The sequence below is a fragment of the Esox lucius genome, chromosome 5 (assembly GCF_011004845.1).
Source record: "Esox lucius isolate fEsoLuc1 chromosome 5, fEsoLuc1.pri, whole genome shotgun sequence".
Lineage (NCBI taxonomy): Eukaryota > Metazoa > Chordata > Actinopteri > Esociformes > Esocidae > Esox > Esox lucius.
In genome coordinates this window covers 12,672,649-12,695,787 of record NC_047573.1, presented here as the reverse complement: position 1 = coordinate 12,695,787, position 23,139 = coordinate 12,672,649, and the positions used below count along the sequence as shown (strand labels likewise).

Genomic DNA, 23,139 nt, shown 5'->3' with positions numbered 1-23,139 from the left:
CTATTATATTAGTTTGCAGTGTCTTTTCTATCAATTCTTATGTAGTATAAAATAGTGAAAATGTTAATCCCAAAAGTTTTTAATTATGAGGATGTCCATAAATTTAAAAACACAAGCTGGGTGATATTTTCAACAGTTATTTTCAGTATATGTAGGTCATTTTACCATGCCCCAAGGTGTTACTCACCAACATGAAATAGTAAAATATTACGTTTTTCATCAATATTTGGTAGTCCTGGTTAGAATCTTTCCAATAAATTTTCCCATCAATATGATATAGATTTTTATTATATTTGACCCATTACGATTGCTCCTGAAACCACTTTACAGTCTGTTAGCTTATAGTAGCTTCTCCATTCATTAAGAAGCGCTTTGCCCTAATAACATCACATTCAAGGAGGATACACATTTTTTGGGTGGGAAAACAACAGCTGACAACAGATTAATATGGGTTCAATCTATTTTTAAAGGGTTCATGATGTTAGTCTTTATGTCTTACATAAAACTTTACACCCTATTAGGCTATATCGTACAGAAAATGAATCATGCTTCAAAAACATGTTTGATAGAAAGTTCAAAGCCTGGTCAAATGTTCATCATCATTCTAACTCAATATTGCTAACTCATACAGCAATTACTAACAAAGCATTGAAATGCCGTCAAAACGTCCAGCCTGTTCGGAATACGCGCTGACAGGGTTGAACACGTCCCTAAAAGGGTGGAAATCATTTGGGAAAAACAATAAAATAAGAGGCTAATGTCAGTAGATATTGCTATTTTCATAATATACCAAAAAATGGTTTGTTTAGAAAACGTTTTATGTTAAAGTAAAATTATTGGTATTGCTTTCCACCCTGTTATGCCTCATATTTAATGTCTATGAAAATGTCAATCTAGATGAATACATACACTGTTAATGCTTTCTGATAGCTACGTGTTTGTCCTTAAAAGGGTTGAAATTGTCTCATAGTCTCATATGAACAATGTGCCCAGATTTATTAGGATTTCAGTGCCCGAGCTGAACCAATATTTTGTTTTTGTTCTGACAGTCAAACATCATTCTCCGATAGCATACAATGGATAAAGGCATAAAATATTATAAAAATTGCAAGAATTATGAGGTCCAAAACGCACCGCATAGTAGGAATGACCAAGGCTATGTCCTAAATTACCATTAAGTTACCATTAATCATTCTGAAACAAATTCATGTAAAAAAGCTGTCAAATATCTGCAAACCAGAAAACCTGAAAACATTTTAAACATACTTTAGTGGCTGTCCTTATTTATTGGAATGACCTGTAGGAATGTCCACAACAAAGTAGCAATTACCTGACTTAATGGGTACCTGTCTGTACTCATTTTTCACTTAGTTGAAACCAAGTTGGTTTTCACACAAATCGTTTTAATTCAAATCTACTGGAAATAACAGAGGGGTGTACCACATGCAGGAAGAAGTAACTTTTTATTTATTTTGGAAAGATAAACTTTATTTTGATTGTTTAATTGATTGAACTACATGCATGTAATGTATCTTAAGCTTTCTTAATAAATAAATAAAACAACAATATCGTGGATGTTTATCAAAGTTAGCCCGCTAACTCCTTGATTCTGCTTTTCTGCTCAATTAAAGTTGTTAGCCTGAAACTTCCCTGTGGAAATTGTTTCTCTATTTACCACATAGGCTACAGGGCCAACATCAGTGAACATGTGAAAAACGTTCAAATTAAGTTTGACGTATTCAACATTCGGACTTGTGATGGAACTTTTCATGAAAGATGGCCGTACATGTTAGCCGTGAATGTAAGTCTTACATCTGAAAAGGCCTAGCACACACCATACTGTCACTGCACCTCTAGCATCCATTATGCAAAGATGGTGGCTGTATGATATCATGTTCCCATAACACACGCACACTAGCAAAACAAAATGTACCATACCAAATGCAAACACAGCCAAATCTCAAGCCAACAACGTGCTTCTATTCAACCAGCCGACACTACCGCCATCTGCTTTCATGTGATTCACTTTTGGTACCAGTGTACTCACATGGTGATAAAAAAAGACATAAACAGTGGTAAGCAGGTAACAGACAACAAAAAATAGACATTTTAAACGTACTGTGTGCTCTTGGGATAGAAGGGAAGAGTGACATGACTGAGTTCATGAATGTCAAAGGCGGTTGGCTCTCCTGATATCGCCTGCCTCTTGGTCCTGTGTTGCTCCTGTAGTACGCTTGCCTTGTGGACTTGTTGCGTCGCCGGTTTGATAACGGATCGGTATTTATCCAGTTCATTTTGAAGCTTTTGAATCAGTTCGTCCTTTTGATCTAATTCCAGCTCCAATTCATCAATAAGTGCGTCTCGTTGTCGCAACTCCTCAATTTTCTCCTGTAGTGCGTATTGGAGATCGCGTAGAGTCCCCATAGTTTCTAGAGAAGTCAGGATCACCAGAGCGCAGCAAACTTTGCGAATGACACAAATGATCCTCAGATTTGGAAGGCAACCTCCCCGTTCAGTGCCACTACACAAATTCAGCACTTCAACCAGATTTCAGGAAGAACGATTGTTGCGCTTGATTCGTAGATCTCAGATGTGTATGAAATGAACGGTTGGCCAAATGTGACGAACAATAAACTACGCTTTATTTTATTGCTCAGATATACGTCAGTATCCAGTGTGAGCGTAGGCGCTCAAAGGATGCCGAAACACAATGCATCCATCTACACCGAAGTTGGATGCTCCCTCAAATGTGATCAGCCAATAAGGTATCAGGTATGCACACACCTATGGTCTATAGATTAGATTATTGGAGACGCACACGACGTCTGATATGATGCATAACACTACGGTCACCGTATCTCATTTAGTAGGAAATGACTTAGCAGGTTTCAATAGTAGGACTAATGTTAAGATCAGAGGCTATTATTGTAGTGGAAATTCCGTTCCCACCATTAGGACATTAGTCACAATTTCTGACATTTAAGCAGGGTGGTAAGAAAATAGAGAATCGTGTTACTGCAATCCCTAATAAATAGCGTGGATATATCTCTGTTTGAGCTCACGAGTCCTGCACACTGAGGCAGTAGCCTAGTGATCAAAATGGCAACATCTTCAACATATTCTCCGTGGTTCTGTTTTACATAAATGAGACCATTCTTTTTTGTTTTCACTGATCCCGTGAGTTTAGGAAAATTTTATTGTTTTTTACCATGGAGCTTCATTTGGTAGCCTACCGGTACCTCAGACAGACGTAAAATAATATCAACGCCAAATTAGACACAGTCCTGTAAAGGGGCTACATCTCCCTCTAATGGCCATCTAATGTCATACACAAAGTCCAAAATACCACAAACCCCATAAGAGGCCATAACAGCGCAGAAGCCTACACTATAAAGGCAGACAGGTAGCATTAGTACATAACAAATCAATGTACCACATTCAGATTTCTATACATTTGATGACATGCACTCCAGCCGACAACCCATTTACCATTGTCTTACTTCCCTGTGTAGTGTGTAGGTACATATCTCAGAGCATTCAGTGTGATGCAGTTTTAACCTCACAGCAATTACAGTACATCATCTGAATGTGACAGACACATGGTTTCAAGTGACCCATTCTTGTATATAAGGAAAATATACAGTGTTCCTCTTGATAATTGACAGACCTCAAAATAAAAACAAGGTATTGGTCAAAGGTTGTTTGTTTAGCATTGTTGGTTTATTCTAGGACACAACACCTTCAAAAAAAAAATTTTTTCCCCCATCAATTTCATTCATAAGTATCTTTGAAGAATTTTTTAGACAGTCCCTACAAAGAAAAGGTATATTTCTTACTTAAGTGTAAGTGTTAAGGGTACACTAAAAATTGGGGTTAGTGTTAGAATTGGAGTTCATGTTAGGTTTAGGCATTAATGCTATGTTACTGAGGTTAAGGTTAGGGTTAGTTAGACCTGGGGTAAAAGTTAGTTAATTTTTATTGTTCAAACAAGGAAAGAGAAACATACGTGTGTGTGTGTGTGTGTGTGTGTACAAGTGTGCATGTGCCTTGTGATAGGATTTAAGACATCATCCTTAGTGCACATCAAAGTGCCTGGAAGAGCTGGGGTGAGGATGATGGATGCAAATGCTGCGAGTACTGCTTCTGTTCCACAGGCAAACGCAGGCCACAGGCCTTTTGTCTGTCTCAGTAAGATAACACACTTTCCATTCTGGAGTGCTTTTGAGTGAGCTTGTTGACTACATAGAGAGTTCTAAATGGCAAACAGTGGATGCAGACAGGCTTTGCCGTGTATGACAACACCAAATTGGGCCTCTTATCCCTTGTGGGTTTGCATACAGTGTCCATAGTGGATCAAAACAGCTTAAGTGGATCCATTCAATACTCACCTTGCTATTTTGGGTTGTCAAATGAGTATGCACAATAGAAAAAAACGAGGTAACAAAAAGCTGAAAGACGACCACTAGTAATTTGACACCCGGTCTGTCTCTCTTGATTATTTTTCCAGTAATGTAATCTCCCGATCTTTGTTGTCAACATAGATTGCTGCATGGGAACTAATGGGAAGCTACCAGAAAATAAATATAATGAAGGGCTTATTTCAATCAAACCTACAGTAGCGCAGGAACTATACACATGGTATTCAACAGTCAGATTTATCTTTCAGAATTTCCTTATATTAAGATCCGTGGGCACAGGATGCATAGCGTAATATAAATACATGTATATATTGCTATTATTATTTACAGTTATTTTATCATGCAAGTACTATTAGGAAATTTGGACATAATGATTGATTTTATTACTTGCCTGCTTCGGGATGAGAACCTGCAGCCTTTCATTTAAAAAGAGTAGGACTACTGAGCTACCCTTCTGCCCAAGTACCCCTATGTTGGTGTTGAATCAATCCTGGCCTAAACTGCTACCTAGACTTTTTGTCTGTGCCCTACCCATTTTGTAGTACTGTCATTATAGTTACAACAGACAACGGTCATTCTTCAAATCATTTTTTTTTGGTGTTATTTCTCTTAATTTAAATGGACTAAAGCCAAGTGACACTGGATTTAGACTCACCAAATAATATGATAGGAACACTATGATTGGTTGCCATTCATATTCCAGTTTCAATTCCTTTTATAAACCGCATGTGCTTATGTTGGTGTCCAAACATTAAAGAGTAAAGGTCGTCCTTCACATGGATTTGATGGTGGCAGTGTGTTTCACTGTGCAGTCTCAAGGTGTGAAAAAAGGTTTTTAGGTGTCTTGAACAGCTTAGTTTACTGTATACATTTTTATGACTGCCAGGACTGCCGTGCCATTGAGATCCAACGCCCTCTATCCCCCGTTTGGATCATGAACACTCGTTTTGTAGTTAATCGCCCTCACCCGTTTCCCTAATCACTGTTCCTATTTAAGTTCCCCAGTGTATCTTGTCTTTGTTTTGGCGTAAGCCTTGTAGTATGGTTGTTCCATTTGGTATTGTTCTAGTTTATTTTATTTTTTTCTTAAATGTCCTCCGTTCTTCCTACTCTTGTGTCCTGCCTCCGCAATCATGACATTACGACAACCCTCCCATTTTGATGATGACAGTTAGCACATGGATTGACCAAAATGTTAAAAATAACATTTACGTTCACAAATAAAACAATGAACCACTCACACCTCAATGTTTTCAGATCCTCCCTAGTTCAGATAGGAAAAGCCACACAGTTTAACTTTGTTAGAGAAACAAAGCTCAACAATACGCGATGTCTTGGCATTATGCTCTGTTCCGATCATGGTCATTGACCGTCATTGCATGATTTTGTTTACAATACTACTAACAACATTAACACGATAATATTATAAGAGCAATACTTATGGCAATGAGTAAGGTACGCTGTACCAATCCCCGCCGTAGGTGGAAACTGAACCAAACAGGTGAAGGCTGTGGTGGAGGGTGGTTTTAGCAACTGCATGCTAAGACAAATAGCAGAGCATCACACAGAGTACCCTGACTGACTCAAATAAAGCGCCATGTTAAATTGGAAATCTTCAGACTGTGGTAGGAGCGATCCCGACATCAGCTGATGCATCACTGAGCCAATGCCCACTCATGTTCCCAGGCTGAACTAGCTGCGCTCATTAATTAACGTGGTCTCCACTAGATCCTACAATGCATTCAAATATATACTTTGCAATTTAAAGGACTTACATATGTTCACTATAAAATTACCGTTAAATAAAACTTTCAATTGATTGTCTTTTGCAATTAGATAGTGTTTTACATTATGATATGGTCAAGAGACATTATTCACCACCTCAATTCAAGAATGACCCAAAGATGTCGATCATGTTGTTCATTATAGCTCATACGCATTGAAGGTTGTTTAGCTATCAGGAAGGGGGCGTCCAGAGAATCTATTCACACTGGTTCAGATCCTAACCATGAAACAGCATTTTGCTGCCATCTGGTGGCTAATGTCATTTGTTGAATATCTAGAGGCCAGTCTTGGACAGCGGTCACTTTTTGTTTTGCCTTTATGTGTGAAATAACTGTGTTTATTATAGTCAACCATTAATCACTACGTTGATTACGCATATCGGAGTGAAATAACGCACAGACTCATAACAAATTAAAGCAGAGTCGCAATTCAAGTGAATGATTTGTCACTTGTACTTATATTTCTATTTATTGAATGCCCAGGAGATCAAAACCTGGCACTTCTTGAGCCAGCAATGAGCATACATAAAATGTTAGTATCTGTAAAGTTAATCATATGCTTACTCATAATAAGCATATGTGTGAGAGCACTCAATATTGTAGTGAAGTATGGGTAAGTACCCTACAGTGCTCTCATATCAATCAGCGATAAAAATACACTTTCACAAGAGTCAGCTGACTGTCAGTAACAGTGGACAACTCTCAATCATTGCTCAGTGCAAACCAACAGAATATAGTGCTGTGAGAAATTATTGGTTTTCTTTCAGATTTTCTCTATTCTTGTCAGATCTTCAACCAAAACCCAATATTATACAAATGTAACTTGGGTGAAAAAGTGACACAAGCTTTGTACACTAATTTCATGTATTTAATGAAGTTATGCTACACCCAGTGCCCCTCTGGGAAAGGGTGATTACTGTTTTACAATCAATAATTGTTTGGATGAAATGACTGCAACTAAACGCTTTCAAATGGTTCCTTTAATTACTTTAAAGACGTACAAGTCTTTATACTGCAAAGCAACCTCAAAACCTCACTCTACCCCCACCAAGCTTGACCTTTTAATATGTAGTCACTACTGTGGAATGCAATGTTTGGTTTACATCAGACTTAACAGGACTTGTGTTATTTATTTTATTTTATTGAAAGAGTCTCCATATGTGTTTTATCAGAATTTTACTTTACAACTCTATTGATGAAACAGTTAGATGTACATATTTGGTGCATAGCAGAATATAATTTGAGAACCAGCCTTTTTTTAAGTGTCTCTTTTTTTCAAAGATGGTGTAAAAGACCCAAGACGAAATGTCCATGCAAATGCTTTTGAGGGCAATACAGGATAGTAAGCAGGACATGACTTACCTTATTGATAGTACAACTGACAGTATCCCCCAAAAACATCCCAATATGGAAACCAATATGGAAACCAATAGAAAACCTGGTAGATACCATAGACCAATGGTTAAGTGTGAAAAGTAAAATGTACAATCTCTGATTTGTAAATTTGTAAGTGAATCCGCAATTGTCTGCATGTTATGTCAATCACTGATATTCAGTGAATTATTCCTTGTGAGCTTTCCATTAAAGGCAGTGATTTTCAAAGTTCAGTTTGCCACCCCCTAGGAACTGCAAAATTCAATAACCATTTATGAAAAAAATATATATTTAGGAACTACAAAAATAAAGCGCACAGATTTAATTTTACTGTACAAAAATAAAGCCCACAGATTGATTTGACATCTAAATGTTTAGTACATTTATTGGCTTCTATCCAAGAAAGATTAACATTATGCGGTCTAAATAGCAGTCCAAGCTATAGTCTCTATTGCGCATGTCCTGAATCTGACTTAGTTTCCTTCCAAATAAATGGCATAAAATATATCTTAAACAGAGATGAAAAAATAATGTATTGAAGGTTGTTATAGCTTTCACAGTCATGATTATGCACACCTAACTAAAGATTTACAAGCGTGCCGTTTAGGGCTGCCTAAAATCTAGAGGCGACACTGGCCTTAGTGCTCGTTAGCACTGCGTCAGGACACAATACATTTTGCCCAAACAATAACAATTGAGAGGACATTCTGTCAGGCTAGTAATTCAACTTAAGGACAAATGTCGAAAAAGTTCCAATTAAGTTCTAGAGCACACTGTAAACAAATGCCGAGCAGTCATGCAAAATAGTTAGGTGATGTCTAATGAGTAAGTTCCTCATAACAGACACTATTGTGCCTTGACAGTTCCCTCCAGGTTAGCTACATCTCCATGGTGACTGCTAAAATGATAAACCATCGTTTGTATTTTAACTTGCCCGGATGGGACCACAATAATGGGCTATGGCAGTACCGGGTGAAATTTGCTCTAAAGCATTGGTGGCACATGCAGGGTGAAATCAAAAAAATTAGGGATTACGTCCAGTCTAGCCTGTGTTTGGCTAAAAATGCATAAATAGGTAGAAAGGATTGTCCTTTTTGATTGAATATTTCGAGATCAATTAAAATCACTTAACTGTCCTACCGTCTAAAAGTTGCCCACACCCTGGAAGATAATATTTCTAATCGATTTGTGACCACATCGTTCTCAGGATACCATACCTTGGCTGATCCCCACATTCAGGACTTAAGCACAATATAATGATGTGTTTATAGGCTATCCGTAATTAATACAATCAGGAACCGTAAAGTGAAATTACAATAATAAGCTGTAGGTACCTGTCAGACTTCGAATGTTTCCGAAATGCTTCACTATTCAACTCCTGGAAGGTTCGGTAAGCTTGGGGTTCCGCCGAGATGCCTTGGGCACGCCTGGTTCTAGGTCCAATTATCTGCGCGCTAGGCAAAACAGATTGACATTTGTGCAGTTTTCGTTTTAATTCGTGGATCTCTTCTTCTTTCTCGGCGAGACGCCTCTCCATTTCCTTAATTCTCTCCTCTTTTATCAATAGGATCTTTTGGAAGTCTTCTTCTAAATCACTCATGTTGAAACCTGCACAAACTTTCTCCAGGCAGAAATAAGGTATTAGGGTCCAATGCAATCTACAGGGTCCAGTGCAATCCGCTACTGACAATCATAAATGATATCGTCGAAATATGTAGATAAAAATAGTGTTGGTCTCCTTTGCACTCAAAAAATCATCAGTTAAGAACAGTTGAGTAACAGCGATGGAGAATGCTGAGTGCTTCTTTTCCTAAGTCCCTCCCGCGGCGAACTAATCGTTATATTTCATTGAGAAACCAATTAGGTCTGCTACCCTTTCTCTCCAGAGAGAAGAGGTTCACTTTGAGCTTCCGAAAGGAACGCGTGCAGGAAAATACGGCGCCGTCCAACGCTGAACAAAACCGGACAATATTTATGAGATCACTCGTACTCAAAACTAAACTATTCGCCTGAAATAGCATCTATCAAATAGTATATGACGTAGTTTCATGTAATTCGATCCAGCATTTGGTAACAATGAAGCAGTAAGTTGTTTCCAGAAGAGGAGCTTTTGATCTTAAAATGCGGAATTGTCTGAGGCTGTAGCTACCTCTCTCTGTCTGACTGACTGATGCTCATCAATAAAGTGCTTGAGCAAATGTAAGTAGTCACCACTTCAAGATAATGTAAGAGCGAGAGAGAGATGTAATGACAAAACTGATTAAAATAATTTGGGCATTTGGGCAACTACCCTTCTGAGGACTAATTTTTGGGGGGTCTAAATTCTGTACATTTCTTCGCAAAATTCTCATTACCGAAATGCAGTCGGTTCAAAATGTTACTTTAGAGATACATAAAACAATATATATCTAAATCAATGAGTTTTAAAAAGAAAGTTTCATTTACCATCTGGAGTATAAATCCTTAGATGATCACTGCATTTTTAAATTAGTCAGTTGTGTGCCGGTAGAATTCTTTAACTCCCTTTACCCCACTTGGACTTCACATTTCTGAAACTGCTAAACATCTCATATTGTAATTATTCTTATTCCATTTATAATCTAAATGAGCCGTTTCCATTATGATAGCAATATTGCCAAATACTATAAATTGATTTGTTTAAAATTATTTTGGAATAATAGTATCCAATAAAAGATATTTAAGAAACAGTGTTCAAGTGATAATCATGATCCTAAAATTATTACACAATTTTAAGGGTATTATTTATGAATACACAAATAGAAGTAGTTAAGTTAGCAAGTTTAAAATGCTAAAAATACCCATGTAGCCTTTCTGAACTCTGGTTCGACACACACACACACACACACACACACACACTACTGGTCGTTTCTGTAGTTTATAAATGTAATCCATTGCCCTATTTCCAACATTTTAAAATATTTGAATGCCTTTATATTTTATTATTACTATTATTATTTGAAACAATCATCCCGGCACACTTGTCAATAAGAACTGGTTCTATTATCTTCCCTATTATGCTTAAATGTAAATATACCCGCTAAAAGTGACATCATTGGTAAATCTGACCTTGTCATTCAGAACACCTACAATGGGGATCCTGCTATGATTGACAAAATGTGAGCCTGAAGCAGTTATCACTCCAGAATAGATCATCTGGCCCATCTTTATCTCCACTGGGGTTATCGTGTTTCAGAGGAGGCAGGCAGGGCAGACATTAGTCACCTCCTTCCTGTAATGCATACATATTCTCTCATTGAAACCAGAGAGGGTCTCTAAGTGAACACAGGATGTTTCAAAATCAATATTGTTTACCTCATTTGCCTGGCCAGCAGAAATGATCTGGGAGCATGGATGAACTCCGGAGCAGAGCCCTCATGGCATTGTCCCTTACTTTAGTACAGTATACTGCAGGATGGACAAATGTGCTAGAGGATTACAGGTCACGGGTCTGGTAGAAGTCAATTGTTTATTTAGATGGTAATGGGCAGGACACGAACAGTCAGTGTTTGAGAATCTACTCTGAAAATGCACAAAGAAATTAATAAAAACAACATAATTATAAAGTCTCAACATGCTGGTGCCATGATTTTTTTAGCTGAATGAAAGATCACAGAAATGTTTCAGACATAAAAAAAAACAGCATGATCATTACACTGGGAGACAATTTCAGGCCAGTGTAAAATGTGTTAGATTTTTACCCTACTGTAGGTGTCTCAAGAATTGATGGAGCATGCAACTGGAATGCTGATTCAGTGAATTTCCACCACAGCTTTTGTCAAATAATTTAATGTTCATTTGTCACCTAAAAGCCAATTCCAATATATTTTTTAGGGAATTTGGCAGTATCTTTAACTGGCCAATCATCTGAAGAATCCAAATTTGGACTTCCTGGGCTTATGTAGTTGTTTTCCATATTAATGTGATATCCATAGAGTATTGCGTAATGTTAACGTATAGGAACTGTAACTAAGTACAATCATTGACATTATTGTATGTTTATTACACTTACACTCAGGATAGTTTGCTAATACAGTGTTAGCACCATATAATACCAACATGGAAATTTGCGTAACATTTGTACAACATTTTGATCAATGAAATTTCAACTTCTGTTCATCGACTCAAAAAGACAACCAGAGGTTTGTTGAAGTCCAAATGCATTATGCTGTTACTATGAATGTAGAAGCCCAACCAAATGTCATTTGGAAATAGTTGTGCATATGGATACATTATTAATTGTTTTTGTATTTGTACAAAAACATCATGTTTTATTGCTTTGCTTCCTTGAACAGCACACCCAAATGACATAGATTGCAGTGTCATATGAATTGAACGAGCACAGTTCAGGGCATTGTTAGCAGGCTGTTGTGAGAGGTCATGCTTGAAACTTCCTTCTGGGCATGAGTTGGTCTTTCATTTCACCATGCAGGAGTGCTCGTTCAATGACAGCTGGGTGCTCTATACACTGCAGTTCCCTTGGATATAGTTGCTAGTCCAGAGGCTCTTCACCCCTCAGGGTGTATGCCCCATGATACTTGACCGCCCTATATCCTTATTCACCTAGCTGTCTGGAAGTGCCTTCGGTGTCAAGGGCATATCTCAACAAAATAATGTTCTGTACATTAATTTCTTCCTTCAGTGCAGATCTATGTGAAAAAGGCCTTACAATAATGTGTTGACCTGCTGCCATTTCTTGAGATGTTGGAAACTGATGAGGTGGAGAAAACCCACAGTTTTCTGACATTGAGAAGTCATTATTTCTCTTATAATTCTAGGCCAGTCTTCCTTCCGTATTAGCAACTGCTGACTTCCACCAATGTCTCTTTCACTCTCCTCTGATTATGAAGGAGAAAGGTAGCCAGAGGAAGCACCAAGGGCCATCAATTTGGTGTGGTGGAAGACGCCTTTGGGGTCTGAGCTGTAAATACACATTAGGGCTTTGCTCACCTTGACCGGAGAGACAGGGAGCAAAGTAGAGCTGGGCTAGATTGCATGCTACTAGCCCACAGATGATATGACAGAAAAATCATAAAAAGTCCTTGAAACTTAGCACTTCAGCAGGCTAATGTTTAGCTGTAGGCTGCTAGATTTATTTAAGAGATTTATGCCAATATGGATGCTTTCTTGTGTGGAGGTGCAGTAATAAAGCCAGAAGGCAGTATCAGGACCAGCCCAACAGCACACCCTAGCAATCCTGTTTAGTGTTAAAAGACGCACCCGAGAAGAACTCCCCCTTACCTTACTTGTTGAAGTCAAGCATGACAAACACTCTTTATTTAAAGTTTAGGTGCGACATGACAGTCGGCTGATTTAGCATATTGCTAATTAGCCTGTTTTTCTCCACTGTCTAGCACACATACTGTTATATCTTGTGATACACTATAATGAACTAGACAGACAGGTCCGGGGTGACTCACTATTGCCATCTGCAGGATGCCAACAAGAGAGCAGCTGTTTTTGAACAAACACATTGGCTGCTAGAGTGTTTACTTTAAGCCACAGGTAACTCCCGCTTGACTGTTTCCTTTCAGTGAAGTGTGCTGAACTTCTCACCCAACAGTGTTTTTCTGCAGCTCCAAGTGAGTCAGATACACTAGGCCCATTCTCATAGGAGCTTCTTCAGTTGCTATATCAACCCACTGAGATGATTAAGATATTACCGAAATGCAGTTTTTTCCAAATCCATTGGACTAGGTTATTTGATTAATTTCTGCATTGCTATCTCCGAGAAGGCAGTTGGCCTGTGGCTGTGCAGCAGCGCTCACTCCTATTTTCCCATCTCAGAGGGCATAAGTATCTCAGCCCACCATTCATAGCAGTGCTGTAGAAAACGTGTTTTTTCTGATCTAGCTTCCTTCTGACCTTCTGATCTCTGCATCCCCATGAATGTGAGCTTTACTCATAATGACTTCAGTAGCCACCTACCTTATCTTGCCATCTACCTTCGATGGCTAGATAACGAGGAGCTGTCAGAGAGCACAGAGGCAGCGTGGTCGTCTGTGAATCTTTGAGCTGCTACAAAATGAGAAGGGACTTGTTTTTCCCAGAGCTCCTGTCAATGCAGTTAATTATCACGGACTAGGACAATCAAACAGTGTGTCTTACACCAGAGAGTAGTGTGCCAGACAGCCTGCCCATATTCACCACCTAAGAAGGCAATGATATCAGTGGCTGGTTCAGCCTTTTACAGAGCAGCTGCCTGAGGTGATACAACAATGTTTAGATATTACATGTTCTGATGTACTCAGCGCTTAATATTCCACACACTATTAATTAATACATTTTCACATTGGTTTAATACCGTACAATAAATCTTACATTGGTTAAATGCCATCATGTGTCTAGATTAAATTTATCCTGGGCCAGTATGGCATTAAACCAATGGGAGATGTAATTGACAGTGCTTAAATAGTAATTGGTCACCTCGTAAGATGAAGGTGTGGTCCTAATGTAATCAAATGTCAATACACTCTTTTTTTTCTTACAGTTTTTTCATCTATCAATTTGCGTAGTCCACTATTTGTTCGTAGGAATTATTGTGTGGACAGCCAATAAAAGTGCCTTATGAAGTGTTTGTTTGACAATCAGAGGATGAAAAAACAAGACTAGTCCTGCTGATGACATACAATGTAATATATAATGATTTAAATTGTATGCCAACAGAGACAGGAAAAGGCTTTTTGCAGGGCCCTAGTCCAAAAATGTAGAGTTTAAGAGAAAGTGGTGAGACTAGACGAGACAAATCTGTTCAAAATGTTAAAAGTAATAATAATAAATAATGAAGAACATTCACTAATGACAATAGCCTGTATATATATACAGAGTGCATTTGCAATGGTTCAGGTTACAGTAGTGGTTTATGTAGGTAACTAGGCAACAGGATATATTATACAGTACAGTACTGTACCAGCAGTGTATGTGGTTAGGGTGAGTGTGTGATCCATGCCTTTGCCAAACTCCTAAGATAGTAAAACTACTACCAAGATAGTAAAACCTAACTGATTGGTCCCCAAAATATTTTTTAACCAGTCCCCACCAGGTAAAATGCTATTTTTTGCTTAGAGGTCAATTCTAACTCTGGGAAAAGAGTTAGAATTGGGTTAACCTTTCGTTTTAGGTATTACAAGTTAGTTTTAGGCTAGGTTATTGCATAGAAACCATTCTGAACTATTCTACTTAATATTTTTTTTGGAACGTTCATATACACAGAAAACAAAATTCGTACTGAAATCTCTTACGAGTGTCGTACACCCAGCAGTAGATCCCCATTGCTAAATATTACATGTTCTTAGCTTGAGTGCTCATGCATGTATTTGCATTTTAAAATGTCCCTAATTGACCAATATATGGTCAAAACCATCCCTTTTAAGCCAGTGGGAATTACACACTTGCTCATTTGCATTGCTGGACAGTTCTTGGCTGGGTTTTCCTTTGTAGTCTCGGATTGTTTGCAAACTCTGTCACATCAGTTAAGTGTCAGAACCAGCAGTATAGGATTCCATATTATTCTTATATTGACAATTGGTGGGTTTGATGGCATAGAGGTCATTGGAGGATTATTGACTTTGGCGTTTAAACCTAAAACCTAAAACTCAATAGGTTTTGCGCGGCTGGTTAGAACCCACATCTGCTCCACCCTTCCTGACACCTAAGACACCTTTCAATTTGCATACCGCCCCAATAGATCTACGCACGATACCATCGCCCTGACGACACACACCGCCCCCTCCCACCTGTAAAAAAGGCAACACATACATGGGGATGCTTTTCGGGGACTACAGCCCAGCTTTCAACACTATTGTGCCTGCAAAACTCAGGACACTGGGTCTTAACACCTCCTTTGCAACTGGATCCTGGACCTCCTGGATCAGACCCCAGTGGTGAGAATGGGCAGCCACGCCTCCTCCGCACTGACGCCGAGCACTGGAGCCCCCCAGGGCTGCGTAATTAGTCCCCTCTTGTACTCCCTGTTCACGCATGACTGTGTGGCCACACACAGCTCCGTCATCCTTAAGTTTGCGGACGATACAACCATCCTGGATCTCATATCCAGCCGTGATGAGGCTGCTTACAGAGAGGGGGTCTTAATATCTGCAAGACTAAGGAGATGATCGTGGACATTAGGAAGAGGTCATGCCCCCATACACATCGATTGAGCTGAAGTGGAGGGAGTCTCTGACTTCAAGTTCCTCAGTGTGTTCATCAAAGATGACCTCACTTGGTCCAGGCAAGCGAACTTGGCAGTGAAAACTGCCCAAAAGCAACTATACTTCCTGAGGAGACTCAAGACGTTAGGCGTGTCTGTAAAAACACTCACCAACTTCTACAGGTGCACCATTGAGAGCATCCTCTCAGGCTGCTTTACTTCCTGGTACAGCAGCTACTCCTCAACCAGCAACACTGATCTATGATCATACTGATCACACATGAACATTCCAAATGCTCTGATGTCTTCCCATGTATATTCAATGTACATTAGAATATTATTTTGTATGTACCATTCAAAAGCATCTTACACTCATATTATATTCATAATATTCAATACTCCTACCCATATTGTTCATATTCCCCATTCCCCATTCTACACTCTAGACTTCAGTTTACATTTTTATATATATTATTTCTCCATTTTTGCTTTATTTATTTCTTACTGGATAGATGTTGTGTGCCATGTTACAAGACCACAGAAGAGACAAAAATATTATGTATTAAATAAAATGTAATACATGGTATTATGAATGAATAAACATTTGAGTGGTTGTCAATCATCATTAGGCTACACCTTTGTCTACCTGGATTTGAATATTCAGCCAAAAGACTGGTACACGTTAATAGACAAACAAGGAACACACAAATCAAAATCTTTGAGAAGTCATTTTACCTATAGGCTATAACTTTAGAATAGACTAGGCTTAAAAAGATAACTATAAATGAATAAATCATACAAGATCAGGTAAACTGCACCAAATAAACAGCCATGTCTCACACACCCATCACCCACCAAGATTTTTTTAAATTTAAGTCATGAAGAGACACTGAATCCTTTATTACTGTGACGGTTGCTCCGCGTGGCATCCAGATGAAGGAGCTGAAGGTGGAGACGGTGAGGTCATGACCAGTCCCAAATCTCATCAAGGAACTGCAGGCCTTCATTGGATTTGCCAGCTTCTACCAGTCAGTTCATCATGTGATTCAGCACCATCGCCGCACATGAGTGCTGTTACAGCAGGTCTTCCGGTTGTACTGAATATCGTAAGACATCGTCTCCAACCTCGGCCCCCAGTTCACGTCTTGAGTGTGGAAAGCCGTCATGTCCAGACTGGGGGTTGCGGTCAGCCACACATCTGGGTACCACCCACAGGCCAACAGGCAGGCGGGGCGCACCAACCAAGAACAAGGGAGGTTCTTCCGGTCATACTGCCTAGACGACCAGGTGAGTCGACCCATTTTCTCCCCTGGGCGGAGTACTTCAGAATTCCCTGTGCCATTCCTCCACAGGTCTAACCCCTGGGTTACAGCAACGTCCAGGCTGTGGAGGAATGATTCAGGAAATCGGAAGAGGTCTTGTCCACCAGCGGGGGGACCTCCAGCTCTGCCTGCCCTGTTGTAAGCTGGGTCCCCGGCACGTGGGGCCGTTCAAGGTCCTCCGGAAGGTAAACGATGTCACATACAAACTCCAGCTGACTCCACCATACACTAACATCTCTCCCTCTTTCCATGTCTCTCTCCTCAGGCTGGTGGTTCCTGGTCCGCTGGGGGGATCCGGTCCTGCAGTGGCGCCTCCTGGCTACGGCGGGGCCAGGTCCAGTACCTGGTGGACTGGGTGGGGTGCGGTCTCGAACAGCGGAGCTGGGCCTGGGCGGTGAACATCTCTGACCCCTACTTGACAGCCGAGTTCCACTCCCGCCGCCAGATCAGCTGGCTCTCCGCTCTCTGGGCCGCCCGGGTCGTCGGCTGGTGGCGTCGTCAGGAGCCGCGACTCGGTGGAGGGTGGTACTGTGATGGTTGCTCCACGTGGCGCTGCATGACCTCTCCTTCTCCGGTGCTCCACTACTGCCGGCTGGAGATGATGGTAAACACACACCCCACACACACACCTGCACTTTATTAGTAATTATGTGGTTATTTATGTTGCCTGTTTGTCCCTCACACCTCACGGGTTATTGTGTCTGTTTGTTTGACCGTGTGCTGCTGCATTTTTGCCAGTTTTATTAAAAGAAGACAAACAGTTGATTCTCCATACTGTTGTTTTTGTTTTTTGCCTCTCCTTTTAATGCGCTCGCTTCCCTTGCACCTCACATTGGTATTTTTCATTTGCAGCAGCTACTCAATTATTGTTTCCATTATTATTTTTAGGTTAGGCTATACTCTCAGTATTTTGCATTCAGTCAAATCAATATTTTAGCACAATGGCCACACAAGGTTTGTAGGATATAAAGAAAAAGCTCACATATTATATTAAAGTTCAACAGTGGTGTGCAGTGAGTTCTAAATCAGGGTAGGCAACGAGAAATACACAAACATCTTATAGTCAATTTACTAGTCTGGTTGCAAATCTATTAGAATGGAAGCATACATGTTTTACAGGTAACTCACCACTTTCACACATATATCTTTTAATTAAATCCACAAAATCAAAATGACATTTTCTGCATTAATGAAAAGGAAATTTCTGTTGACAAATCAATAATCACTGCAGAAAAAACTATGTTTGAAAATTCCCTTTTCTGATAGGACTTAAAAGAATAAAAGTTCAATAACAGCACTCATCACTACAAGTTTAACTATCATAACAGTTGTGAAGGAATATTCAGTACACAGTTGAAGTGATGTTCTCCTATGGTCCTAAGGTCTCCCAGCATCACATACCCTTTAAAATGTGTTGAATGGCTTATGATCCACTTATGAAGTGGTTATGATCCCTGATTAAACTTTGGCTGTTTACTGTCGTGGGAAAGAGAGAAACCATGTAATGCTTCACTGACTGATATCAGAGCCTTTGTATCTTTGATCAGGTTGTTGCTTGTGAGACTATGAGACTAGATATATAGCTAGCATGAACATCACATGCACGCATACAGTACACACACTCACGCTCATATTTTGTCGGGCAAAACTGTGTTAGCTACAACAAGTCATGTGCGCAACATTCGTACTCGTAGACTAATGCAGCAATCTCATTCACGGACCCATCTGACCATTAGCACTGTGTGCATTGTCAAGTAATCTCCGGACTAGGTTAGCAAACGGGAAGTAAAATAACAATACAAATATTTCATCCATAATTGTAATATTATTAGTAAAATTGGACCAGTACTCCATTATATTACTCTTTACTTCATTACCCATGACCTTTAAAGGGATAGTTTGTCCAAAAACCATATTTCGGTGACAGTCCCCTAACCCTGAATATGTCCTTTAGGCACATAGAGTAATTTTTAAAACAATCCATTATTCAGATCTGTCTCAGTAAGTAGCACTATTAGCATCGTACAAATTCATGAATGGAAACCGTACTTACTCCTATCGCAAAGCTGCATTGCACGCGGAAAACTGCTCTTAAACACTCCAAACAAAGACAAGTGGGCTGTTTTGGCAGCAAAAAGGAAACCTACGCAACATTAGGCAGGTGGTCATAATGTTATGGCTGATCAGTGTATATTATGATTCTGAATACGAACAGGAAGAAAAAAAAAATTGGGGGGATAGAGCCTTACTTTTCTAACTCTAGTATGCAAATGATGAATTGACCGAATAGAAGCTAGCCTGCAGCTAAAGGGGAGTGATGGTGAACACGTTAATCCCCAACCCTTGCCCAGTATATCCGGAGGCAATGTGTACTTTGTGTATGATAACATAGCAATCGCAAGTATTACTTACAATCTGTCTTGTCTCCACGGGTTGAACTGGGTAAACTGATGGAATATGCATTCGCCTTTAGTCCTCTCTAAGTGAAAGTGGGTCACGATCCTCTGTATTAAAATGTTTCTTGCAAAAATTGCAGGTCTCACAAAAATTGGCAAATTTGCTCCATTGATTCTCCCAGAATTTGAGAGATGGGAGGCAGAGGTATTGTCCCAATCAACGCTTGACATTAACTTTTTTGCTCACCAGCCACAGTGACTAGTGGTTTTCCAAAGTTACTAGCCTCTCAGCATTTTCACTAGCCACCATGCAGCTAATGCACGCTACAATTTCCTCCCTAATATCAACCAAAATATGCAAGCAATATATTTATTCTTAACATAACCTAGAACTATTAACATGTTATTTAAAAAGAAAATCACCCATCATATTTATAATTAATCACAGTCAATATTATTGTTGTCTATTTTTGTTATGCTATGTTCCTGTTAATATTGACTTGCATAAAAAATGAAACAGAGCTGTATTTATTACAGCCTTGTCAAGTTTTTTCCTCATCCTTGCTACATCATTGATCTCCCTCGACTTCATTCAGCTCTACTAGGCTCTGCTGCCGTCGCTGATCCAGCATCTTCACGTTCATATATTTATATTGTTAGTAATTTAAATATATTAATTATATATATTTTTTACTCTATATGTTGCATATATAGCCTAATGTTTTTGGTGATAGTATATACCCTAATCTGATGGTCTTTTCACCAGTAATCTTCGTTTGTCTCGTGATCTCTCTTTATAAACAAATCTGTAATTTTAGGCTACTAAAAGCCACCTGAAAAAGTTATGTGGATTAGATGTAGTTTGATGTTATTAAGTTTTAATGGAATATTTTGACATGTTTGGGTGTAAAAGAAAACTAGGATCCACCTGTTTTTACGACATTACTCATCTCTGCGATGTCTGGACCCTTGTGGTCTTGCATGCAAGGTTGCCAGATTTCATTGACCATAAACTGTATTCTGCTGCAGACTCCAGAAAAAAAAAAAAAAACACCCCAGCCCAAAAAATATATACCAAATAATATAGCAATAGTATACATAAGTGTCAACTTGCAGCAATTTTAAAAAGCTTGGCGAAAGCAACTTCACATAGGTTGTTGAGGTTAAAGTTCATGCTTACCTTGAACAGAAGCTGTGTATGGTGGCTATAGGAAATAGTTTGCTAGTGCCTGTTTGAATTCAGCCAATTCCACTGGCTGGTTCTTTAGTGTACAGTTTTTAAAAATCTGTGCTACCGCAGCAGATTACTGAATGTAGTTTGAAGTGTTTTGGACTAGTTTTCCACTTGCAATGCAGCTCTGCGATAGCGGTGCTAAACATTTCAATTCATGAATTTGGATGATGCTAATAACGCTAATTACGGACTGGGAATTTGAAGAAATTACTCTATGGGCATTCTAGAATATATTTTGGTGAGTGAACTTTGAGAAAAATATTGGACGAACTATTCCTTTAACACTGACTATTATCTTCTGGCTGTGGTACCAAATAAATTGACATTGAATACACTATGATGTTCAGTTTACCAATCATCATGTTTATCATTGAAGAGACACCCTGTACATGGTGAAACCATTCAGGCCACAATAGGTGGTTTTCGTCAAAAATAATTGGTTGAGGTCAGAGAGATACAAGTTCTAGATTTCTATATTATTTTGAACATTTGTAGTAATATGTTAGCAATAAAATAGTTATATCCTCTAGGATCTATCCCTTGGCTACTCAGTTCTAAAGGCTGAACAAAGGCTTCATCCTACTCTCGTTTACCAAGGCATTTGTAAGTGATCCTCAATGTCCCTGGTAAGCAACTTGTGTGCTACTTACAGCACTGTTTAAAGTTACAGCACTGTTTTTTCTTAAAATAGGCTACTTCTTGGGAGGTTCTCTGTTCAGGGAGCTTGAGTACATGATCACTAAGTGTTCTGGAAAGAAGCTTAGTATATTTAGTTTTTACCATATGATGATATTACTGAAGCCAAATATGGATCAGTCCAGGGATACAATGGGACAGGCATCCCACTGGTCTGGGTGGTGATTATGCTTGCGTCTTAGCTTTGATAGAGTCTCCTTTCCTCAAGATTTTGTGGATAATAATAATCATTTGCATATGACAAAGGAGCCCTGAATTGGCTAGGGAGTTGTGTGTAACTACATCCTGGGTCCTCTCTAGGGGCCTTTTATTGGGAGTAGTTTGGGTTAGAACTAGTTTGGCTTCCTTCGACCAATACCATGTTTGGCATGGTATAACACTCCATCTTATAGGGCAGAAAAAGACTGCAGGGGAAGTGGTAATTCATTTTAAGTTTTATTGATGTAGGGTCAGTCTTAGACGTTCTTTTGCTTCTCGTGGTTATTTGGACTGACATCTAAATATTGATGAGGATTGAGGCTCAGAGAACACTTTTACTGTCGTATCCGAAGTCGTAAAGAAACATGCCTTCCTCATTCCACATGTGTGCCTTGTGATTGTTTCCACTGGCCGTATCTTTCACCTTATCTCTCTGTTGTGTTGTTAAATTAGTCTATTGTCATTTGAAATAAAAATTGCTGTTGAAAGCATAAATCTTCATTTCCTTAACTAGAACATTATATACACGCATGTATTGTATAATGTTCTTGTAAAATAACTGGCTTTTCATACTAGTATTTTACAGTAGTTGTGTTCATGCTTTTTTTGGCTGTCTATGCAAGTCCTATGAGTCACATTTCATTTTGATAGCTATTCATTTTGGCCATCTGCCATCTTTTTAACATATCCATCAGGCTTATTCTTTTTTTGTGCTCAGTGGGATTGTATTTCATTTCAGTGTTTGCAGTGCTGGTAAAATGAGAATAAAACATTAGTAGTTTATTGTTTTTTGCAAATTCAAATATGTTTCAGACATAGATTCAGCATGTATTTAAACCACATTGATTCACTTCACAATGGAAAATGTTAGGATATACTTAAGTCACCCTGAACAAAAATGTATACTTTTTTTGTTTATCTTTCTATATTTAGCAGACAGATATCTAGAGTGGCAAGTGCTTACAGTACATATTCACATTTGTTTCTACTTGTCCCCCATAGGAATTAAAACCGAAATCCTGGCATTGCCATTTTCTACCACCAGAGCCACAAAGGCCTCCAGCAAAGGGATTGTTTGCGTTACCACAGAGAGAATGAAATGGTAGATATACTTTCTGGTTTGCATAATAATTTCCATAGCATTTGAATTTACACCAGCATGTTCGAGATGTATCATGCAGTATTAGTGGCACCCCATTAAATGTTTCTTAGCGGTGGCCAGATGGGACCATTGAAAATCTTGGGATGGCACACAAAAACCATTAGCCAATACAGAATTTCAGGAATTTTATTATGCTGTTGTAATATATAGGATCTTTGAAAACTATGAGAGTTAAGGAGTTGCATACTGATACACTTCCTGGCTTCTTATTTTACAGTGTGTTAATAATTATCTGATGTGGATAGACTAATATGTGACAGTTAACATTTTGAGTTCCACAACAATCCCCTTTTAATGGGTTATGTATCTGTACTGTATATACATGTATTAGGTGATTCATAATCAATAATGTATATTTTTCATAATAGTTTGTGAAAGAAGATAATAT

At 38.9% G+C, this 23,139-nt stretch overlaps 1 protein-coding gene across 4 annotated transcripts in view; it reads right to left on the bottom strand.

The window, feature by feature from the left end:
- The window catches only part of prkg1b (protein kinase cGMP-dependent 1b), a 141,098-nt gene extending 131,689 nt beyond the window's left edge, over positions 1–9,409 (bottom strand). For 2 of the 4 annotated variants that reach the window (XM_020046260.2, XM_010864626.3), the window contains exon 1: positions 2,120–2,602. In XM_020046260.2, the coding sequence (XP_019901819.1) occupies positions 2,120–2,424 (305 nt within the window). In that variant the 5' untranslated portion in view covers positions 2,425–2,602. Of the gene's footprint in view, positions 1–2,119; positions 2,603–8,910 lie in introns of those variants that run through there. The other 2 variants (XM_020046261.2, XM_020046262.2) reach the window with 2 other exon arrangements.
- Positions 9,410–23,139: the final 13,730 nt, after the last annotated feature.